General features: G+C 47.5%; 1 protein-coding gene across 4 annotated transcripts in view; it reads right to left on the bottom strand.

The window, feature by feature from the left end:
* GRAMD1B (GRAM domain containing 1B) overlaps positions 1 to 23,540 on the bottom strand; it is a 241,420-nt gene that overhangs the window by 122,226 nt on the left and 95,654 nt on the right. For all 4 annotated transcript variants that reach the window (XM_042904721.1, XM_042904722.1, XM_042904719.1 and 1 more), the window contains exon 2: positions 12,998 to 13,075. In XM_042904721.1, coding sequence (XP_042760655.1) covers positions 12,998 to 13,075 — 78 coding nt within the window. The remainder of the gene's footprint in view (positions 1 to 12,997; positions 13,076 to 23,540) is intronic.

Genomic DNA, 23,540 nt, shown 5'->3' with positions numbered 1-23,540 from the left:
TGGTCTCGGCAAACAGGTGCTCTGAGCTCACAGGATTCATCAGTGACAAGCTGAGAAGAGAACTCCGGATTTTGACCTCCAACTGCGTCTCAACCCTGGAGTAAGAGGGAGGCAAAAAAATGCGGTGCAGAGCAGGGCAAGCCGGAAGTGGAGTGCCTGCTTGAGCCCCCAGAACTGTCACCCACTCACATTCCTTCTTCACCCTGGCTATAGGAGGATGGGATTTCACCCGGGGGGGGGGGGGGGGGGGGGAAGCGAGGGAATGAGGTTTACCATCTGCCTGCCAGTTGTCCCAATCTAAATCCCAACTATGGCATCAGCAGAGTGAGCGTCGTTTGCTGAGCTATAATTAATATCCCCCTTTCTCGGGCAGGAAAGGAGAAACGCTGGGGTAGGAGAAACACTGAGCAGGTGACGGTTACACCTGCAGACAGTTCTGCTGACAGCGACGGAAGCAGCCAGGACTGCCAGCGAGGAACTACAAACTGGGAACTAGAGAAGGGAGGGGAAAGCAGGAACACCCACTTGCTTCCCTGCGCAGACCTAAAATAAGGTCCTTCTCCCTCCTATTCAAATGCCATGTGTGCTGTCTGTCCAAGACCAGACCATCCCCCAAGGATAGGAGTACGTGGATCCAAGAAAGGAGAACAACAGGTGAGGGGCGGTCACTAATCACAGGCCACGAGCATGAAAACGTCACACAATTAACAGATACAGAGGGGCTAGTCCGTGGCCCTCCGTCTGGAGCATAGTCACGGAATCCCAGGATTATAGAACGCGAGAGGCTGGCAAAAACGTCTTAGATAGTTACTCATGCGCCCATTTACTCATTTAACAAATCTTTTCTTTTTTTTTTTAAGGTTTATTTACTTATTTTTGAGAGAGACAGTGAGAGCACACACACACGCGGGGGAGGGGCAGAGAGAAGAGAGGGAAAGAGAGAGTCCTAAGCAGGCTCTTCACGGTCAGCACAGAACCCAGTGCAGGGCTCGAACCCAGGAACCTTCAGATCATGACTTGAGCCAAAATCAAGAGTCGGGTGGACACTTAACCGACTGAGCCACCAGGCGCCCCTCCTTTAACCGATCTTTCCTGAGCACCTACCACGTGTCAGGCACACACTAGTGAATGAAGCAAGGACAGTCCCCTGCTCTCATGGAGCTTAGTTAGGGCCCTAGTGGAGGAGACAGACGACAACCAGGCCAACAGATAAATACAGCGACAAGATGGTTAGCGCCAAAATGGAAAATAAGCTGGGCAAGTGAAGGCCGGGGTTTACGTTGACTGACTTCTCCTGGCCACTGCGGACTTGTTCGTGGCTTACCCGAACCAAGCTCTCCAACCTACACACAGCTCTCCAGCAGCTCAAAACTCACCTTCCGCTCTCCTCGCAGGTTTAGCCCGAGTCTGCTGTTGGCTGGCAGTCACAACGACATCTACTGTGTCCCACACACAGGGCCAAGACCTTCCTCCATTTTGTGTCATTTTGATTCTCACAGCCTCCACGAAGGAGGTACAGCTATCTCTATTCTTAAGGAAGGAAACATTCAGAGAGGGCAGGATTTTGCGAGAGCCCCAGAGCCAATAGGTGGTAGAGCCAGAGCTTAATCGAAGGTTGTTCGGTTTTCAAAGCGTTCCTGAGTTCCACAAGACGACCGCTGAGGGATCGTGTCTCTGCCCCCAGCACCGTACCACAGGGTCGGAGAATCTCTTCTTCCGCCATTATCCCTTGGATTTTTGCTGTGTGCAGGGTACTGGGTGGTCAGTACCTGAGGAGTCATCTCGTAAGAGGAAGGACTCAGTCTCTGTTCACTGCCCTCAAAACTTCTGCCATGAGAACACCTCAGGGGAGACAACTCTTATCAACAGTTGGCTAAACACTTATGGGCAGGCATCCATGCCTCCGTGTGTGCGAGAGAGTAAGAGAGAGACAGAGAGAGAGAATCAAGATCATCTACTGCACCTCCATCCCCAATCTACCTCCACTCAGCCTCCCTCACTACCTTTCCTCCATTTGTCCTACCTTTCCTTCCACTTACTGCTGTATTTCTCTTCACAAAAAAAAAAAAAAAACACCCGGAAGCCTGCCCATAGGCTTACGTGCCCCTCTCTCTCCAATGCCCGTCAGGCTCTGAGTTTAACTCAGACGCTAGGGGCTGGAACCTCTCTCTCCTCCAGGACACCTCCTCCCCTCTGCTTGTCACAAAGGGACATATTCACCAGAGAGCCACTGTACCACAGTTCCGGTACAGGGCCCCCCCCCCCCCCCACCAGGAAAAAGCGCCCCACACCCGGTTTATCCTCACGTCTCCCCGGCAGTCTGCTCGAGTGGCTCTGGAGTCAGAGCAAAGTCCCAAGTGACTACACCTTGTAAGAAGTGAACGCACAGAGTCCGCACCCCCCAAATACCCCACTCATAGGTTCTCTCTCACTGGAATGGAACTGTCGACACCCCAAAGGCACCGGACAGAATATTTCATTCTCTAGAGCACCTTTCTCTTGGGACCTCCAAGTTCTTTACCAACCTAATGATGTACCACGAGGGAGGAAAATTAACAATCCCTGGCCAGTTACGAAGAGCGGGGAGAGCTGGACACTTCCTTGGCAGACAGTAAGGCCCAGTCACGCGTTCCATCCATTCCGACCAAAGGCCACACGGCCTCGCCTGACTGCACCCCTCTATCCCTTACCTTCAGCCTCTTGCGACAGCCCGCTCCTCCCTCCTGAGGGGCTGTCACTTGGCAAAGAACCACAACAGCCCCCGAACACGGGGGCCAGCCCCCCAAAGCCCTCCTGCCTCTGTGAAGAGCCCCGGGTCAACCCCGACCAGGCCAAGGACCGAGTCCTCGTGTCCTACTTTCCAGGGGCCCCCTGCCACCTACTTGGCTCGTAGAAAGAACAGCTTCTTCCTCAGGGAGGAGACGTGGTAGTGACAGGCCTGCTTCACGGCCGTGCTGCAGGAGACCGTCTCGGAGCGCAGATTCTGTACCATGCTGGGCTCAGGGGAGGGCCCGCCACATGGCAGCTGGGACCTCAAGGGCTCGGGGCTCACCCCGGAGCTGCATGGACGTGCTGCTTTCGCGGCTCCCTCAGCTGTCCGCCGCAGCTCCTGCACGGGAGCCCTCCCGGCCCTGGTGTTCAGTCCCAGATATAGGCAGGTGGAGGGCCCCGGGGAGGGAGAGCCTGAGGCTCCCTGTTACCAGGATCCCCTCTGGCTGCGGCCCAAGCCACAGCTCGGAACAGAGCCCCGCTCCGTCTTTCAACATCTGGCAAGGCTCTGGGCACTTGGTGAGTTTCCTCCTCTCCTTCGTCCTCCACCAGGGAGGACGGGGCTGTACCTACATGTGATGTCAGCTGCTGGTGCCAGAGGGAGGGGGAGGGCCCGCGGGCACCGCTCCCAGAGGGTTTGCGACTGGGCTCCTTCCTCGTGGTGAGGGAGCTGGCCGAGAGGTCACCTGAGTGTCCACGGGGCCACGGGGAATTCAGTGCCCGGGCAGGTAGATGGAACTACGGTGCTCTTGGAAATATGCTATTTGGGGCCAATTTCTGGGATCGGATCAGCAGAACTGAAAACATCTTTCCTTCTACTAGGAGGCTATGGATTCTGGCGGCTAGACCTGAGGTGAAATTCCTGAGCCTGCACTCTGGCCTTTCCTTTCCTTCCACCCCGGAGGCTTGCCCTGTGGCCTCAAATTCCATTACCTTGGTTCCTCCTCCTCCATTTGTTCCTCACGAATTCCACAAGCATCTGCCGAGCACTTACGCTATGCCAGACAGAAGAGATACCGTTTCTGTCCTCCGGGGTCTCCTGGGCTAGGGGGAGACAGAGAAGGGAACCACACAGCACATACCAGGAGGCCAGTGCTGGACAGAACGAACCACAGCCTCTCAGACAGGGGTGAAAAAACATGCTCTCCCTTCCCCAACCGGAAGAAACAAGGGTGAGTTCTAGTGAGACACGGAAGACGTGGGCATCTTTTCAGCCCGTCAGAGAAAAGGTGACACAGTCAACCCCCAAACTGATTATACCCAAAGCTCACACTTATTCTCCGTCCACCTTCCTTGATCTTAGGAAATAATCTTTGTTCCTATTACACGGAGAAAACAGATCCTGCTGCTATCAGCCTCCTCGCCTTCCCACCACATGGCGTGTGAATTCACCTGCATCCACAGCCATTATGGTCTGTCCAAGGCCAATCTGTTGACCTGTGATCTAGATCTATCTTTCCTTGCCTCCTCCGAAACCTTGCTTCCTTATCTTCAGTAGGTGGTACCAGCCAAGCTGACCAAGTCGGAATCCCAGAACCAACTGTGAGGACCTCCCTGCTCTCTCACACTCTAAATCCAATCCATCACCAAGTCCTGGACATTTTAATCCTCTAAATGTATCCTGAATCCATCTGCTTCCCCCCCACCACCACACACACACACACACACCCCTACGACCACCATCTCAAATCCAAGCCACCAACATCCCTTAATTGGACTATTGTAACTGCCCCAGCTGATCTCCCTGCACCCGCCAGGGCCGCCTCCACCCTTTCCCCACACTGCAATCTTTCCAGGATGCAAATGTGATGCTGTCGCCTCCCTTCTTAAAGACTCTCAATTGCTTCCTGATGCTCTTGGCATAAAGACTCAAGTCCTGGTCGTGGCCAACCAAGTTCCTGCCCCATTTCATCTCATCTCATCCCACTGCTTCCTGCTCACCTGTTCTGAACTCAACCACTCCACTCTGGCCCTGCCCCCTCTGTCTGGGGCCAGTTTCTTTAATATATTCTCTCCCGGGACCCTTCCTTTAATGCACACACCCAAGTTTGTACTTTCTAAGCCATACCCTGAGGTGTGTTAATACTGTCTCCTCGACAAGCCTGGAAACTCGGTGAATACCTACTGCACAACTGGTGTTTGTTGAGTGCATCAATGGATGATGTCCTCTCTGAAATTCACATCCTTGACCTGTGGGTTTCTACTTCATAGATTTAAAGCATGCTTGTGTCTCCCTATATTAAAACAAAAATTCTCCCCAATCACCCCCGCTTTCTCCTCTAGCTTTCATCTCTATTTCTCTTCCTCCCAGGGAAACTCCTAGAATAAATTCTCCATGTTCAGTCTCTTCTCCCTTCCTTCCCATACACCCTTCTAAAACTAATTGGTGGTTCCCAGTGACATCCTAACGGCCACTGCAGAAGATCCTGTTTAGGGCTTACCTTCCCTATCTCTTTCCTCTTGGATTCTTCCTTCTCACATCTATATTTCTGTCTTTTCTACTTACTAGGCAATCTTTTGCAAATTCCATCTTCCTTTGCCTTCTGCTTACAATCTGCTGATCCTGACTCTTGCCTCGACCACAATCTCATTGCCAAACAAGTAGTTTTAGTCCTGTCTCCTGAGCTTCAAACAGGTGCAGGCCACTGGCTAGTGTATCTACCTCTCCACCAACACGCTCGACGTGTCTAAATTAAATCCACTATCACTTCCGCACTTCAAATTCTTCCCCCTTTACTCAGTATTTTAATAACAATAATATATTAATAATCATAGCAAGCACCTGTAAAATACCAGCCATGTACCAGGCACTATTCAAATCGTCGTAGACGACACACACATACACACGCTCCTCCCAATAACTCATGAAGTATGAACTATTATTATACCCATTTCATAGATGAGGAGACTGAGGCACAGAGGTGAAGTGGTTTGCCCAAGGTCACACAGCACGCAGCTGGAAGCATAATCAGAACCCAGGTAGGCATTAAACCTGTGGACTATGCTACCTTTTATTTGCTGCCCCCACTAGAAACCTTAGGCTCACACTAGGTACCCTTCCTCAACCCAGATGTAGATAAGCTTTGCCAAACCTACTTAACAAACTTCTTCAATTGGTTCCTCCTTTTCCGTTCTCACTACCATTAATTCAGAAATGTGCCCATCTGGTCTTGGCTTAAACATCACCAGGTCAATAAGGTGACCCTTCCCGCTTAAGAGTTGTCCTAAAAAGCCTTGGTCTGCTGTATCACTCTTTTTCATTTTCTTTATAGCCCTTGTTACCATTTGGTGCTTTCTTATTCACTTGTTTGTTTATATCTGTGTCCACTTGCTATAACATAAGCATCAAGAGATGGGGGACAAGTTACCTGTTCATGGCTGCGGCCCCCAACGTTTACAAGAGTAGCTAGCTGATAGTATGTGCTCAATAAATGCTTGTTAAATGAGGAACCGATTAGGTAAATCATTGTCAGTTTCCTTCCTTGTCTGTCTGCTTTCAACGAAGCCCCTTAAATCCATCTCTCCCACTAGGACCAAAGTGACTTTTGTCACAAGAGTATCTGTAAGTGATCTGGGCACCCCCTTCATCAAAACCTCTCCCTCATTTCTCCTCCCCTATGAGGAAGCCCACTCTGTCACAGCGGGCTGTGGCAGGACCGGCACCTGTCTACCTGTGCAAAGATGATTGCTAGCCACTCACTAGCCACTCCCCTCCTGGGACATGATCGGCAGCGATACCGAAGTATCTGAAGTCCCTGAACTTGCCTGGCTTTCTCACGCCTCCCTGCTTATGTACAGCTTGTTCTGTCGCCTGCGAATGCAGCCCGCGTGACAGATTCCTACTCATCTTGTAGCTCTCAGCGAGGCACATCTCCTTCTGTGGAGTCTTTCTGGATCCCTCGGGCTCCTCGTCCCTCTTCCCTGCTCTCGCCCCAAGCACAGTAGCTGTGCTACTCTGGGGCAAATTTGGTACCTCCACTGAGCCTCCGTTTCTTACACTCTAATGTGCAGGTAATAACAGCATCTGTTTGACGGGGCTGTTGAGAGGACTGCATTTCAGAGTCTGTGCAAGACGCATGGCACAGGGTTAGACGTGTTAAGTGAACAAATTCTTCCGTGTTATTACTGTATACAGAATTCCGAGTCCATTATAAAACATGACATTATAGGTGTGTCTCACCATGAGACAACAAGGTGCCCAAGGGGAACTACCAGGCTTTCATCTATTTATTCTTAGTGTCCACATCTGACATTTTACGGGCGATCAATATCCTACGTGTTCTTTCTGTCTCTGCTTCTTCAAGGACAGCAGAGTATATACAGATCCGCTAGGAAACAGAGTGAAATCTCACATCATCAGAGTACTAGCAGCTACCACTCACTAAGCACCTGCTAAGTACCGAGCACCTTACACATATTATCTCATTTATTTCTTTCAAGGAAAGACTTTCATAGATGAGTAAACGAGGGTGAGTAAAGCTAAGTAAGGTGCTTTTAAAAATGCAGCTAATAAGGAAGAAGGTTAGTCGAACACCTAAGTGGGTCTGACTTCAAGGTCTGGGTCTGTCTTTCTAGGACACCACACAGCCCGCCAGCGAGGAAACCTCTCTATCCATCTCACAGCCTGGACTCTAGCAGGCTCCCCAGTATCTTAACAAGGGTTTGGGGAGCACGTGTCTGCACGCAGAAATGGATACGTGAACGCACACAGCCTGGCCTCAGCGCTCGGTTAGTCCTGTCTGGGTCTCAACCTTCCTACCACTGAAAGGCTTCCTGGTCGACCGAGACCACGTTTCGTTGAAACTAACATCGTGTACATAAAACGTCCTTAGTAAAATAGCTCCTTTTTCTACAGCCCTGGCTGTTTGACAGTTCCTGCCATTCTGTGAATGTACCAGATAAAGATCTGGCAACGTGAGGAACCCTGACAATTGGTCCAGTTTGGGCTGAACCAGGGAACCAACTTTTTTTAAGTGTACCCCTGGCTTTACCCTAGAAGCATGAAAATGGATCTATGCCCCACATTCAATGACGCACACACACATACAGACTTTGGGAAAGCTGGATCTATTCTGCTTTCTTTCCACTAGAAACCTGAGGGCATTATTCCTATCTCTGAGACAACCCTCATTTCCAAAAAGCTGATTCTCTTCCTCAAATCAACTTTTCTTGATGCACACCTGCCCAGGAAATGACTTCCTCCCTGTACCCGCCCACCCTCTGCCCCTATCATAGTTCCAAAGGCTTTTTTCTTCAGGAATCAACACTGATGTGAATGAGAAGAAAAATTCTCAGAAGCCCTAGGACTTGGACAGCACACCGAGGCATTTCCCCCTTTGCTGTCACGTAGACATTTGTTAAGCTAAGTAGGACAGCTAGTTTATCTCTAAATATTGTATCTATTCTGAACCTCATACAAGAAAAAGGAAAAGTGATGTTTTATTTAACCAGTTGAAAGTATACCTCACCCAGACTTCAAGCTATACTACAAAGCTGTAATCATCAAGACAGTATGGTACTGGCACAAGAACAGACACTCAGATCAATGGAACAGAATAGGGAACCCAGAAAGGGACCCACAAACGTATGGCCAACTAATCTTTGACAAAGCAGGAGAGAATATCCAATGGAATCAAGACAGTCTCTTCTGCAAGTGGTGCTGGGAAAACTGGACAGAGACATGCAGAAGAATGAAGCCGGACCACTTTCTTATACCATACACAAAAATAAACTCAAAATGAAATGAAAGACCTCAATGTAAGACAGGAAGCCATCAAAATCCTCGAGGAGAAAGCAGGCAAAAACCGCTTTGATCTTGCCCACAGCAACTTGTTACTCAACACGTCTCTGGAGACAAGGGAAACAAAAGCAAAAATGAACTACTGGGACCTCATCAAAATAAAAAGCTTCTGCACAGCGAAGGAAACAATCAGCAAAACTAAAAGGCAACCGACAGAATGGGAGAAGATATTTGCAAACGACATATCAGATAAAGGGTTAGTATCCCAAGTCTATAAAGAACTTATCAAACTCAACACCCAAAAACCAAATAATCCAGTGAAGAAATGGGCAAAAGACATGAATAGACACTTCTCCAAAGAACACATCCAGATGGCCAACCGACACAGGAAAAAATGCTCCACATCACTCATCATCAGGGAAATACACATCAAAACCACAATGAGATACCACCTCACACCTGTCCGAATGGCTAACATTAACAACTCAGGCAACAACAGATGTTGGCGAGGATGCGGAGAAAGAGGATCTCTTTTGCATTGTTGGTGGCAATGCAAGCTGGTGCAGCCACTCTGGAAAACGGTATGGAGGTTCCTCAGAAAGTTAAAAATAAAACTACCCTACGACCTAGCAATTGCACTACTAGGCATTTATCTAAGGGATACAGGTATGCTGTTTTGAAGGGACACATGTACCCCCATGTTTATAGCAGCACTATCCACAATAGCCAAAGTATGGAAAGAGCCCAAACGTCCATCGATGGATGAATGGATAAAGAAGATGTGGTACATATATACAATGGAGTATTACTCATTAATCAAAAAGAATGAAATCTTGCCATTTGCAACTATGTGGATGGAACTACGTGGAGGGTATTATGCTAAGTGAAATTAGTCAGAGAAAGACAAATATCATATGACTTCACTCATACGAGGACTTTAAGAGACAAAACAGATGAACATAAGGGAAGGGAAACAAAAATAATATAAAAATGGGGAGGGAGACAAAACATAAGAGACTCTTAAATACGGAGGGCAAACAGGGTTACTGGAGGGGTTGTGGGATGGCGGAGGGGCTAAATGAGGAAGGGGCATTAAGGAATCTACTCCTGAAATCACTGTTGCGCTATATGCTAACTAATTTGGATGTAAATTTAAAAAAATTAAATTAAAAAAAGAAAAAAGAAATATTCTGTAAAAGAAAAAAGAAAGAAAGAAAAGAAAGAAAGAAAGAAAGGAAGAAAGAATACCTCATACTTAAGGATTAGAATTTTTATCTGTGAGGCAGAAGCAATCAATGTTAATTTTTTTTTTTTTTTTGCCTGCTCTATGAAACTATCCTTCATCTGATAATTGACCACGTGGTTTGGAGAATTAGGAGCAGCCACAGAAAAGGGTCCATATTTCCCACCGACTTGACCATTTTCGATCCATAATACCTGCTCTGTGGCCTCCCACGGAAATTCTCAAGGGTAAATGACATTCCACTAAGGCTTGGCCTCTGTAGGAAATGCCGCCATACCCAGCAGGGGGCACTGTCCATTCAATGGGGCCCACAGTGAGGAGCAGGAAGTGGGATCCCCACCACAGCTGAAAATCTCCCCAGGGTCTGGATCTCACGCTTGCCCCAGGCCAGGATAACTGCAGACCAACATCCAAAACACCCCAGAGAGTCTCTTAATTGGGTAAAAACATATTATAGGAAGGATTAGGGGCAGGGCGTAAGGGTTTGTTCTGAACTGAGACTGGTGATTAATTAGCACTCTGGGGACTTGTTCTCTCCAGGAGAACCAAATGGATGAGAAGAAAAGAAAAAGACTTCCTTCAGAATGGCCATCGTGGAACACATACCAGTCCTGAGCTTCTGGGAGGAGGGGGTCCGCAGAGATCACCATGGGAGGCATACTTCTGATCAGAGCTTTGTTTCCTGTACTGCCCAAGGGGAGCTGAAGAGTTTAGGGGCCTTTCAGGGGGCCAGGGATGGGAAGGCCCAGGGAAGACATCCGAGGACTTTTCTGGGCAGAGGTTCAGACTGGAGAACCTTTGCAACATTTCATTTGGTTGAGGAAGTGGGTAGAGAAGGAGCTAGAATATGATTCATGTCAACGTACAACCCCAAAGAGCAAAAGAAAGGCAGAGCAGTCTCTAGTGCTCGGGTAGTCACGTCCTGGAGTAAGAGATGAAGTTTGCCTCGGGAGAAACGTTTTAGAGCCTGCAACTCACGGCCTACTCGTCTCTCCCAGGACGGGACGGGACACTTCAGGAGATGTGCGATGTCCAAGCACAAGGGAAGGAAGTTGAGCCGGGGGACTCCACGGCCCCCTTTTTCAAATTTTTTTTTTTCTTTAACATTTATTTATTATTGAGAGACAGAGAGACACAGATCGTGAGCAGGGAAGGGGTAGAGAGAGGGGGAGATAGAATCTGAAGCAGGCTCCAGGCTCTGAGCTGTCAGCACAGAGCCCGAGATGGGGCTCGAACTCACAAACCGCGAGATCATGACCTGAGCCCAAGTCGGTCGCCTAACCGACTGAGCCACCCAGGTGCCCCCACAGCCCCCTTTTTTCAAATTTTTTAATTTTTTGTTAATTTTGAGAGTATGGTTGATGAAACCCAGAAAGCACTGACAAGACAGTGTATGGGCCACTGGAGAGACAGAGGGAACTGCCATCAGATGGTAACTGAGGAAGCATCTTAACAAGATTGATTAGTCTTTACCCCTGGGGGCTCCCTGCCTCCTATCCCCTCAGTTTGAATTGATGAGCTAAAACTGATACTTGAGGACTAGGGCAGAACCCATACAACTTTATAATGCAAAGAGATCTATGAAAGGATTAGCAAGGCCCCACCCTCTCCCCAGGAGACAGTCCCCTTTTGATCCACTACTAGCTGTAGCTTGAACACTTCTATTGAGGGGATAGTACCTATCTCTGCAAGGCCTATACCATTACAGTCCAGCTGTAACCACAGAATTCTTCCTTACCCAGGGCTGAAATGCTTCTCGCTATGACCTCTCCCGCTCTCGCTCTATTTCTTAGGCTTCCAGGTATTTAAAGAGCAGTTGTTAGAGTCACTGAAGCCCTTCTCTTTTCCAGGCTAAGCCATTTTCCTTCAACTGGTCCTTATCATACTACGTTATCATCACGATCTTTCCTTCTAGATTCTTAATTTATCAATACATGTATTTCCAAAGAACTAGATATGATACACCAGATATGGTCAAACCAGTACAGACCAGGAAGATCTTTTTCTCTTTCTAATCCATGCTCCACACTTCCAGGAATGAATTCGGACTTTCAAAGATCATCTGGTCCCTGTGTCATCCTTGGTTCGTAATTTTGCTGGTAAATAAAACGCCCAGGTTCTTTTTCACATGAAATCCTGTCAAGGTAGGCTCCCTGTGGCAATCCTATAGGTAAGCAACTACTCTAGGGGCGCCTGGGCGGCTCAATCGGTTAAGCGCCCGACTCTTGACTTCAGCTCAGGCCATGATTTCATGGTTCTTGAGGGCTCAGTGACAGTACACAGAGCCTGCTTGGGATACCTCTCTCTCTGCCCCTTCCCTGCTTGCGCGCTCTCTCTCTCTCTCTCAAAATAAATAAACTTAAGAAAAAAAAACACATTCTACTATAGATTTATAAGCACATAATATAAATATAATGGCACATTTCCTTCAAAAAAATCTTGTCATTTGCACCCACGGTTCCATCTGAAATACTAAATCCTGAGCCTGTCATCCTTGGTCTTCTCTCTCTATTCCCTCTCAGCTGAGTGTCTGCCAGAAGTCTGATAAATGACATAGAAGTACCTTCTCCTTTCTCATTCGGTATGTTGACAAAAACCAGAGCTGGGCCAAAAGCAGAGCCCCGCGCCGCGGCATGCCACCGAAACCCCCCTCTCGTCAGCATCAGTGCGGTCAACGTGCCCTGGCACAGTTTCACCGGCTACAGTGGACCCCTGTCCGCCGCACACGGGCACTACGGGACGACTGGTAGATGCCGGCTGGTGCTCCCATCCTCAGGGTTTAACGAGTCAGACCCCAAGAGCCTCTCCCTCCTCCCTGCCCCCTGCCTATCCACCCTCATTCACCTCTGACATCACAGTCCACCCTTACCCCGGTGCTCTGCCGCCACCTGATGCCACACACGGCACGCCAGGCCACGCGGCTCTTCTTCAGGCACCATCCACCCTGCAACCCAGCCGCTAAGATGTGCCTCAAGCCAAGTCCACGCTGAGGTCCTCCCGGGATCTCTGATTGGCCACCTACTGGCTTTGCTCCTTGCCGAACACCAAAAGCCTTTAGAGCCAGTCCCTTGGTGCTACACCCTCTCACTTCCCAGGCGAATGTCCGGCCTTCCTGGCCAGTCTCAGCACAGACATCTGGAAGCCTCCTCCCACCCTGCCTTCCGGTGCCCACGGTTCTCCAGGCACCGGAAGGACGATCATGCGCAAACATTTCAGCCCACCGCTCCCCCCACTCTTGGCCTTACCTTTCTTCCCGCGCTCGAGGACTCAGGAACCTGCTGGAATCATCGTCGTGGCTGCTCTGCTGGCTACTCTGCTGGCTGCTGCAGAAAGACACAGGATGTGAGCCGTTGACTTCTTTCTCAACCCTGGGGGAGGTCAGCTCAACTCCACAGCTTGACAAAGAAACCGGGTTACAAAATTTTAAAGACACAAGTTCCCCCATGCAACTCTGTACACAGAGAGTGTACTGACAGGCAATAGATAGGAGAAAGGATACAAATGTGATGCAAACTCCACCCAGCTCATTTGAGGCAGAAGTGGAAAATCTCGACCTGTTGCCTTATTCTTCCTTGGGGACCTAATCTCAGTGAGCAAATCCCTCCAGTACTTTTTATACGTGGGCTTCTTAATCCATATGCCAGGGTAACAATCCCACATTTCTTCAACCTCATGGAGACTCTCGAGATGCAGGTGCAGATGGGGGGGGGGGAGGGGGGAGGGGGGAGGGGGGATGGGAGAGTTCCAGTAGGGAGAAAGACCTGATGGGGGCAGGGGTCACCAGGCCTGCTTCTCTTCCTCCTGGGAAGGCCAAGGAGGAATTAGAGGGCAGAGTCCCTCCACCCCAGCCCAAGATGATTCAAGTTCACAGAGCTCTTTAAAATGCTTACACTGAAGTTATAGTAGATGGAATTCAGCCACCTTTCATTTTACTTGAGAGAGAAAAGCTGTTCAGACATCTTATGACACTAACTGAACATATGAACAAATAATTTTTATTTTTTTTAACTAATCCAAACATCTGATCAGCAGTCCATAAACTACAGCCCCCCCCCCCCCCAGCCAAATCTGAAGTTGCCTGTTGTTTTTTTTCTTTTACGGTCCCTTGAGAATGGTGTTTAAAAAAAAAAAATGATGGGGGGAGGGAAACTCAAAACAAGAATACTATTTCATGACACATGATGATTATATGAAATTCAAATTTCATAATCATTAATAAAGTTTTATTGGCACACAGCCATACCTATTCATTTACATATTATCTATGGCTGCTGTTTACCTACAATGGCAAACTGAATAGTTAAGGCACCACTGTAAGTTATGCAGTGAGCTCATTAGACCCACAAAACCTAAAATATTTTATCTGTCCCCTAACCAAAAAAATTAGCAAACCCTGTGCTTTGCATAGATTTTATTAATGGTAAATTCCTATTACCATAAATGTCCCTTTAACTCAGGCTCCAGTATAACCAAAATTGTTTTCTTGTTCTGATGGATTGCTCACCACTGAAAAATTCGTTGATCTCCACAGAGCATATTCCTTCCACTAGATCCCCAGGACGCTGAGCCTCTGAACAGTCTTGTAGGGTAAGGGCTTGTTCACTCCCAACCAAAGAAGCACATAATTTTATGTGTGTGTGTGAGGGAAGTTATAACCATGCTCTTATATTCCATTCTTTCAACAAGAAGTAAATGAACTTAGAAGCAATTGATATCAAGTTTTCGAACACATACACCCCCTAGAAATCAAAACAGCACCAAACACAGAGCCTCCACTTGCCTGGCAGAACTGAAGTGTGTATACCAGCCCTTCCTCTCTCATTTACCCTACACCTAGCACTTTTTTGCCACTTACTTGTTCACTGTGGAGTGGCTACTCATCACACCCCCTTCCCAAGGTCTCAGAGACTTGCCTGTTAAAAACTCCTCATCGCAAAACTGTGCTATAATGTTGTTGACCGTGGGATTTCTTACATTGGGACTAACTTGTCATAATGCATCACGTACCGTCTCCTACGTAACCTGGAATGTGGTCTGTACTCCAGCAGGCAACTCACAGATGGTCGCAACAGAGCAGACAGCTCCAAAGGCAAGGATTAAGAGAGGAATACCAGCCTATACCCCTAGCAGCACACGTGAGCAGAAGCAGAAGGGAGGGGGTCTGGAGCCCAGTGTTGGGCACTAACAGCCAATGGGGCTCAACCAACCCAAAGGACCACAATCAGCATCGCAGCCTCTTCAAGGAAGAGACTGGGCTTGGCTCCATTCAAGCTAGTCTTCCTTCTCACCCCACCTGCTCTCTGGCAATCAAAACTTAAAGTTAAGCTAATACTGGGGCTCCCAGAATGAAAGGATGATGTACCGGGGTGTCAGAAAAAGGATTCGGAGCTGTTATTAGCAAGCTGTCTCACTAGATGGCACTGTTGCCTTTGAAGTCAGAACTTCATCCATCCAACGCTTCTGAAATTCAAACTAGAACCAACATTCCGGTGCCCCCTCTTGGCCTTCCGGTGGCTCAGGAAGCAGTTCGGACGGTGGAGATGAAAGCGACAGTGGATCACCTCCAACCTGTTTGTTGGTTCTAAATAACCAAGAAATAACCTACATGCGCTAGACAAGTATTGACGTAAATGGCCTCCACGTGCACATGTGCCGACAAGAGGCGGCATCAAGGCAGCGATGAAGGTCTAGACTCTGGAATATGCTACCGGGGACGGAATCCAAGCTCCTCGCTTCCTAGTTATATGACCCTGAGCAAATTACTTAATGTCATTCTCCTTACCTACAAAATGGAGATAGACGTTGATGATAGTTCTTATCCCATAAAGCTGTTGCGAAGATTAAAGAATGCACATATGTGAAGTATGGGGAACAGTGAGTGCCTGGCGCACATTAAATGCTGTATATAACTGCTATTATTATTATGTGTTAAGGCATCGTTTCGTGGGTCACGGACAATGAAGACATCAATCGAGTTAAGGATCCTGCTCTCAAGGTGTTTAGGATCTGGAAAGTAAGAGTCGACGTAAGCAACTACCTTTAAAAGCAAACATCGTAACTCTTAGAAGTAAATACTAAATGCTACAGAAACATAAACTACTCGGGGCCAGGAAGAGAAGGAATGGCTGGATGACAAGGGTTTCAGCGCGCACACTTGAAATTCAGATAGATCCAGGACAGACAGAACTGAAGAGAAGGACATTCTATTTTAGTTCCATTTACCACACACTTATCATGTACCAGGCACTGTGCTAGGAGACAAGGACACAGAGGCACAGATAGTCACCATGCACTGCAGTGTGGCCACTCTACAAAGAGGGACGAAGGGCAGATGGCAGACACTTCTGTTGGGGGCAGGCGGGGACCACGTCAGACAGGTGGACGCTGAACAAGAGAGACTGCACATAAGTCCATGGTGGCGGCAGCCACAGGGTGCACAGGGTGCTTCCTCCTTTACAGCTCCCAGGAGGGGACTAGTCCTGTCTCCTCCCGTTCGTTCTTGGAACTTGTTTTTCGACAGTCTTAAGTAAGCGAGATGGATGCCAAGCACTCCTCCGCTCAATCCCCATGAAATAATATTGTTGAGCAGAAACTCCAGAGATTGAGATGTTGCCTCACCCTCTCACATAAACTCTTTCCATTCTGCTCTTAAATGAACCTGATTCAAATGAGAACAGAGCTCCTGGAAGCAGGGCAGCTCATCTTGCTCCCTGAATGACATCTACCAGTATCCTGAGGTCACGGAAAAAGCGACCACCAGAGTAGGGTGTTTCCGGAGTTATGGAATGCCAGAGGTCAAGGGCCACATCCCCAACCTCTCCATTTTAAGGGAAGGCCTTGGTGACACTGAGTGCCCCATCTGGGCTCTACAGCTTAAAGTGAAGAAGAACTTGGAAGAAGTCCAGCAGGGGGCACTAACAGATAAAAATGTTAGAAAACCTTAAAAAAAAAAACAAAACAAAAAAACCCCAACTCTGAACAAAGATTTGGATCTAGGCTCTAGGTGACTGAATATAGGCTTACCATGGAAAGGAAAGAAATTTGTACAGGCAACTGTTTGCTATTCCCCCAAGATGGCTAAAGAAGTAAATCCCTCCTGTTGTAAATTCAAGCTTTAGAGGAAAACCACTGTATAAATTAAATTTTGAAACACTAGAGTGTGTTACTAAATCAGGTGAGGAAGCGGCTTCTTTAAATTCCAGAATATTCCGAAGGGACACCAGCTGAAACAAATCAGATCCGTAATCCTGCTTTTATTCTCCACCAGCAAACTAGTGCTTGGAGCTTATCCTCGAAGGTCATATCAAACCAGTAACATTAGCACAAGCTGGGAAAAATACGTTGTAATCTGAGCCAAAGCACACCTCAGAAGACAGAAGATCAGAGACAATGGCCAGGAAGCTCCGCGGTGCAGGCTGGGTAAATCCCATGATTCCACTGATCTCCCTTCCTCCCTCCCCCAACCCAGAACACCTGCAGAAAGTACAGGCTAAACCCACAAGCCACCAGGAAGGTGTCCTTTTGCCCTCTGGTAAGTACAGCTTCCCTGATAGGGAGACTCAATTTGCCATCTTTCCTGAGTGGGTGCTTCGTATGCAAAAACAGCTTTCTCTCCCAGACAATACTAAAGGGGTCATGGCCTCCTAAGCCCAGAGTGGGTTTTGAGAGACTGGGGGGATTCCAAGCAGGTACAGGGATGGGCAAGCTGTTATTTCCAGAGCCTAATGGAAACCATCCATTTACCCACACTATGGCTGTACAGACTATTTATCAAATTCCTTTGCTTTCGGCTGTAACCAGAGCAATCTAGAGTGTTACCTCATGCTAACTGGAAGCTTCAAGACTCAGAGTGGCTTTGATTGATATATGTCTTTGATACGGGGAGAGAAATTATTTTCAGCAGTGGATGTAGTAGGAATAGCACAGAGAAAGACCAACCTAGGTTTGCCCTGGCTTTATTGGCCCTCTGCTTTGGCCAAGTCCCTTACCCTCTTTTAGCCTATTTCCCCCCAAATTAGAGAATGGTGTTGAGGATTAAGCGGTGAGTCATCCAATCACAATATCTGAGTTCAGGATTTAGAGTCAGCGGGACACAAGTTCTAGTCCTGACTTTGCCACTTAGCAGGACGACATTGGGTAAGTTATTTAACTTTTCTAAGTGTCAGATGTGGGTATACCCCCAAATGATTGCAGTGAGGATTAGACACAGGAGAAATCATGTATATAAAAAGTGTCTAGGGCAGTATCTGAGCTTTGGTGGGTGTACCATCAATGGTGGACGTCAACTGTATTCAATATTCAGTTAGTGTGGCAGGTAAATTTTTTGAAGCCTCCAATGCATAAGAGGAAGAGAGGAAGAAAGACACTGATGGTCAAACTTTTGAGAGCCACTGACCTGAAAAGTAGGGTCACCTGACAAAAGAGAAGGCTGACTTTTCATGCTGAATTCTATTCACCTGTGTAATGGCTCTGGCATTTTCCATTTTGGTGCGAGTAGGAAAGGTGCACGGAGGAAGAAAAGCAGGTGACAAAGAAGTAGAGAATGCAGGGGAATAGTCTGTCATTTGGCAAATGAATACGGGCAAGTCTAATAATAGAAAATAAGTAAACAGATGTGATTTGGGGCACTGCCAATGACTGCCAGCTTCTTAAACAGCATACCTGAATGTTTGCAAAAATTACTTAGAAAATAACACACTCTGCGTGAAGACTGACAATCTGTCCACAAAGTTAGCAGGAAGGGACCTGTGTAATGGCTCCCATGGAAATTTGCAGCTGAGTGGGGTGGATGGTCAAAGATTCAGGGATTCAGAATTTAGCCAAATATCTTTCAACTCATTACCACTCATTCCTTGGCCCTTCTCCAAACTTGCCAGGTTAGAGTCTGAACACGTCCAGGAATGTGTGGGGTTTTTTTAATTTATCTTTATTTATTTTTTTAAATAATCTCTACACCCAATATGGAGCTCGAACTCATGACTCCCAGATTGAGTTGCACGCTCTTCCGGCTGAGCCAGCCAGGAACCCAGAGGAATGTGTATCTTTCAAGCGCTTCCCAGTGATTCTGATGGGCAACCTAGATGGAGAACGCAGTGGACTCCACGCTCACTGACTCTACTTCCTCACCATTGCCTCGTGAATTAGTCCACTAAATCTGGACAGCACCCCCACCCTTCCATGCTTTCACCCACCAGGACCTCCATTACTGCCAGGCCAATGACAGCTGTTATGTCCTAATCTTATCTGACTACCCAGGCAGGTCTGCACTATTGTTCCCGTTCTTCAAACTTCACCCTTCTGCCTCCTATGGTACCACCTTCTCCTGGTTCTTGGGTTTTGTCCTACTTTGGCTTTTCTCTTCTTTTTTCGGGAGCTTCATGGACTCTTAGTTTCTGTTTCAGCCACTCATTTAATAAATTATCAAATACCAACCGTACCAGGCACTGTTTGGCAATCTCGATCCCGAGTGTAGAGTAGAAAGCAGATGAGATCCCCATTCTCAATGAGTTGACATTCTGTTTGGGTTCCTTCCTCTCCCAGCTTTATGCCAGGGGACCCTGCGTTTTGTGAACCTGTTATTACCAAAATACTGTGCAATAATATTATACATTCATGGGCGATGATTTATAGCTCCCACCGATTCTCAGATAGGCCTGTGACCCACAGAAGAATCCACCACAATACCTCTCTGGGGAATCGTATCCACACCAAACCTTCAGTTATGATGGATACACTGATGATTCCCAGAGACAGCAGGGCAGAAGGACTGAGCCATCACTAGTCACGTGTGGCTATTTAAATCTACATTCATTAAAAATTGAGTTCCTGGGGCGCCTGGGGGGCTCGGTCGGTTAAGCGTCCGACTTCGGCTCAGGTCATGATCTCACGGTCCGTGAGTTCGAGCCCCGCGTCGGGCTCTGTGCTGACTGCTCAGAGCCTGGAGCCTGTTTCAGATTCTGTGTCTCCCTCTCTCTCTGCCCCTCCCCTGTTCACGCTCTGTCTCTCTCTGTCTCAAAAATAAACGTTAAAAAAAATTAAAAAAAAAAATTGAGTTCCTTAGTCATACTAGTTATATTTCAAGTACTCAACGACTACACGTGGCCATGTGCTTCTGTATTAGATAGTGCAGACATAGAACAAGTCCATCGTTGCAGAAAGCTTTATTAGACAGCACGGAGGTTCCCCAATCAAACCCAGGATCTGAGCTCCAGCTCTGTCACTTCTCATCAGAGTCACTGAGACCCGCCTATTTCTCTCTACATTTCTATCACCTCACCTGTTAAGATGTAAGTAACTCCGTACAACTGTTTTGAGGATGGAGCAAGTTAACTAATATAAAGCGCTAACCAGAAGGCTTCCACAAAGAAGCCTTCCACCCAAGAACTGTCCCGAACACTTATTGTCATTCATTTGCATGGGTACTGAACTCTCTGGAGTCCAACATGAATCTCAAACTGAACACGGCCAATCCTGAAGGCACCATCTTTTTTGTCTTTCCCTTGCATTCCACAAGGATTCATTCAAACTAGTGTGAAAAAGAAAAAAAAAAAAAAACCACAGGTCCAAAATGGCGTCACACAGGCCAAGTTCCAACCTCCCCCGGAAATGGAGTCTGGAGTCCTAAGGGCTCAATCAGAAATTCTCCGGTCTGCACCAGCGAGGTAATCTGTCACCTGGACCTCTCCAAGGGCCAAAATCTGCACAAAATCTGCATGATAAGAAGACTCCCTCCCCTTTCCCCTAAGGGAAGGTGACCTTGCCTCAAATAATCCTTTCTTTTCTTTTGCTAATGTTTTACCTCGCCCTCCTTCCTACAGAAACCTCCTCAGAGCTCCCTCTACTTGCTAGACAGAAGGCTGCTTGATTCATAACTGGATTAATGAAGCCAGTTAGATTTTCAAGCTTTGGTTCATGTTTCTTAACACTAGACAGGCACCTCCATCTGGATTTAACGGCAAGGGCTGTAGATTCTACCTCCTTGTATCCCTCAAGTCAGTCCAGGCCTCCATTCATCACTCCTTTGGCCATTGCCTTAGGCCAAGCTCTCATCACTCCTCACAGGGATTACTTTAATAGGCTCCCAACTGCTTTTCCTGTTGCCAATCTGGCCCCACTCCAGTCTATCCTGGACACTTGATGGCCTTCCTGAAATGCAGATTCGATCCTGTCTCTTTAGGCTTAAAAGTCCTGCAGACTTCCCATAATTTCATGAGCCAAGTTCAAACTCCTTAGTTTAGCAATGAAAACCCTAATAAGCTAACTGCTATCTATCTTCCAGCTCCCACGTGGCCCACACCCCCTCCAGTGATCCTCCCTGTCCCAGGTTCAGGCACTTCCCCCAGGGCCTGGTATATCCTTTCCTCCACTCACCCCACCCTGGATTAAGCCTGAGGGCTCTAGTTTGGGACTGCTGGGGTTCCAGTCTTGACTCTTCTACCTACTCAATTCTGACCTCTATTAAATGGGGATGGCAATAGTTCTCTTCTCCATCGGGGTGTTGTGAATAATAGTACCCATGGAATACTTGGAAAGGGATCTGGCATTGGGTACTCACTATTATAGCTATCATTATCCTTCAAAAGCAGCACCTTCTCCGGGAAATCTTCCTTGGTGGCCCCTGCCTACACTATGGTCCTACATCGCTCTATCTTACCCTTTACCATAAAAATTAGCATATTCCTTGGGATACAGTAATTAATGATTCAGTTCCCTATGCCTTCTGCCACACTGTAAAGTTATTTAAGAGCAAAGATCCGGGGCGCCTGGGTGGCTCAGTCGGTTAAGCAGCCGACTTCGGCTCAGGTCATGATCTCGCGGTCCGTGAGTTCGAGCCCTGCGTTGGGCTCTGTGCTGACAGCTCAGAGCCTGGAGCCTGTTTCGGATTCTGTGTCTCTCTCTCTCTGACCCTCCCCCGTTCATGCTCTGTCTCTCCCTGTTTCAAAAATAAATAAAACGTTAAAAAAATTTTTTTTTTTAAAGAGCAAAGATCGTATTTTATGTTTCATTTCCACTTACCACTCCTGGCCCCTCCAGAGAGACACTTTGCTGAGTAAGTACTATCAAATCCGCACAGATGACACTCTCTCTCCAGATGACCACACACTTCCAAACGTTCATCAGCATTCCCAGATGCCTGTGTTGAGAGTACCCTAGGCCTTATTCAGTGTGTAAAGCATCGTTTGTGACCTCAAGAAGTTTCCAACAGACTACATTCCAGGCATGGGTGCTCTAGAGATACCAACTTGAATTAGACACATGCGAGCCTTCCGAAGAAAGCAGCTACTGTTAAGAAAACCTTCCTCGGGGCGCCTGGGTGGCTCAGTCGGTTAAACGTCTGACTTCAGCTCAGGTCATGATCTCGCGGTCTGTGAGTTCGAGCCCCGCGTCGGGCTCTGTGCTGACAGCTCAGAGCCTGGAGCCTGTTTCGGATTATGTGTGTGTCTCTCTCTCTGACCCTCCCCCATTCATGCTCTGTCTCTCTCTGTCTCAAAATTAAAAATAAAAAAACGTTAAAAAATTAAAAAAAAAAAAAAAGAAAACCTTCCTAAGGCCTGCCCTCCTCTGCCCCACCCCCCTGCCAAAGGTATGCTCCAACTTTTGATGACTGGCTTCATGCCTGACAGAGCCTCCACTGGAGGGGAGGTAGGAAAGAATGTGCTTCTCCAATTAGACACCAGAGGGAAAAAGTTAATAGAAAAAGATTTTGAAGCCCAAGGCTACAACTTTTTTGTTTCTTTCTTTCTGAATTGTCTATAAGTTTCAAATGTCACCAATCCTTGGCTCTCAGGTATACAGATATTTAAGCATCAGATGAGGAGGGGGAAAAAAAAATCATCATGTTCTCTTATGCCCTGTTCTGAGATATTTTTCCCAAAGCGTAAAGGTTCCCTGACCTACAGTGAAATTCTAGGCCCTTCCCCGCACACAATTAAAAGAACTATACTTACCCCATTATATTCCTCAAATGGCTTCTGAAGAAAGGGGGCAAGCGAACTCGTGTCCGCTTAAACTCTCTCTTCAAGCACTCTTAAGGAACATACCACTTTTCTCTGGTTCCCACGCCCTGGTAGCTTCCTTGGCCTCGACCACTACTTCCCCTTCGCTGTGAAATCTTAAGCCCTCGTAAGAGAGCACAGAGGCATTAACCAGGTCACTTAGTGGTAAACCTTTAATCAGTGATAACTGTGACCAACCAAGATGCTTCCCAGAACTTGAAGTCTCTGACAAGTTGTCGAGACCCTAGGCAGTGGCGTCTCATTGGCCAGCCTCCCCACCCTCTCAGCTAGCCCTCAGTGCCCCTCCCAGCCTTTAAGACATCCTTTGCTTCTTAATCCAGAGCCTTCTGGACTAAGTGGTAGGAAGATGCGTAGATTTCTCAAAGCCAATGCCAGCCAGAATCATTCTGTCCACAGATAACCCCAAAACATTTCATTTTTATTTTCTGAATAATCTCTACACCCAGCGTGGGGCTCGAACTCATGCCCCTAAAGTCAGGAGTCGCATGCCCTACCAACTGAGCTAGCCAGGCATCTCCCCCACGCCCCCACCCCCTGCGAAACTTTATGTTTGACAATCATCTTGATCCTGGTTCCTTCATCTAAACTATTCAAAACAAGAAGTTAAAGTCCCTTCTCTACCAATTTCCTCTCACAGGGGCAAGTCCAGAGACAGTCCCAGAACTCACAGAGAGCCCCACACCAAGAACCTTTAAACCATATCCCCAACTATGATATTTTATTTATTTATTTTTTTAATATTTATTTTTGAGAAAGACAGAGTGCAAGCATG

Source organism: Panthera leo, chromosome D1 (assembly GCF_018350215.1).
Source record: "Panthera leo isolate Ple1 chromosome D1, P.leo_Ple1_pat1.1, whole genome shotgun sequence".
NCBI lineage: Eukaryota > Metazoa > Chordata > Mammalia > Carnivora > Felidae > Panthera > Panthera leo.
Note: the sequence above shows the minus strand (reverse complement) of the source record. Positions and strands in the feature narration are given on the sequence as shown.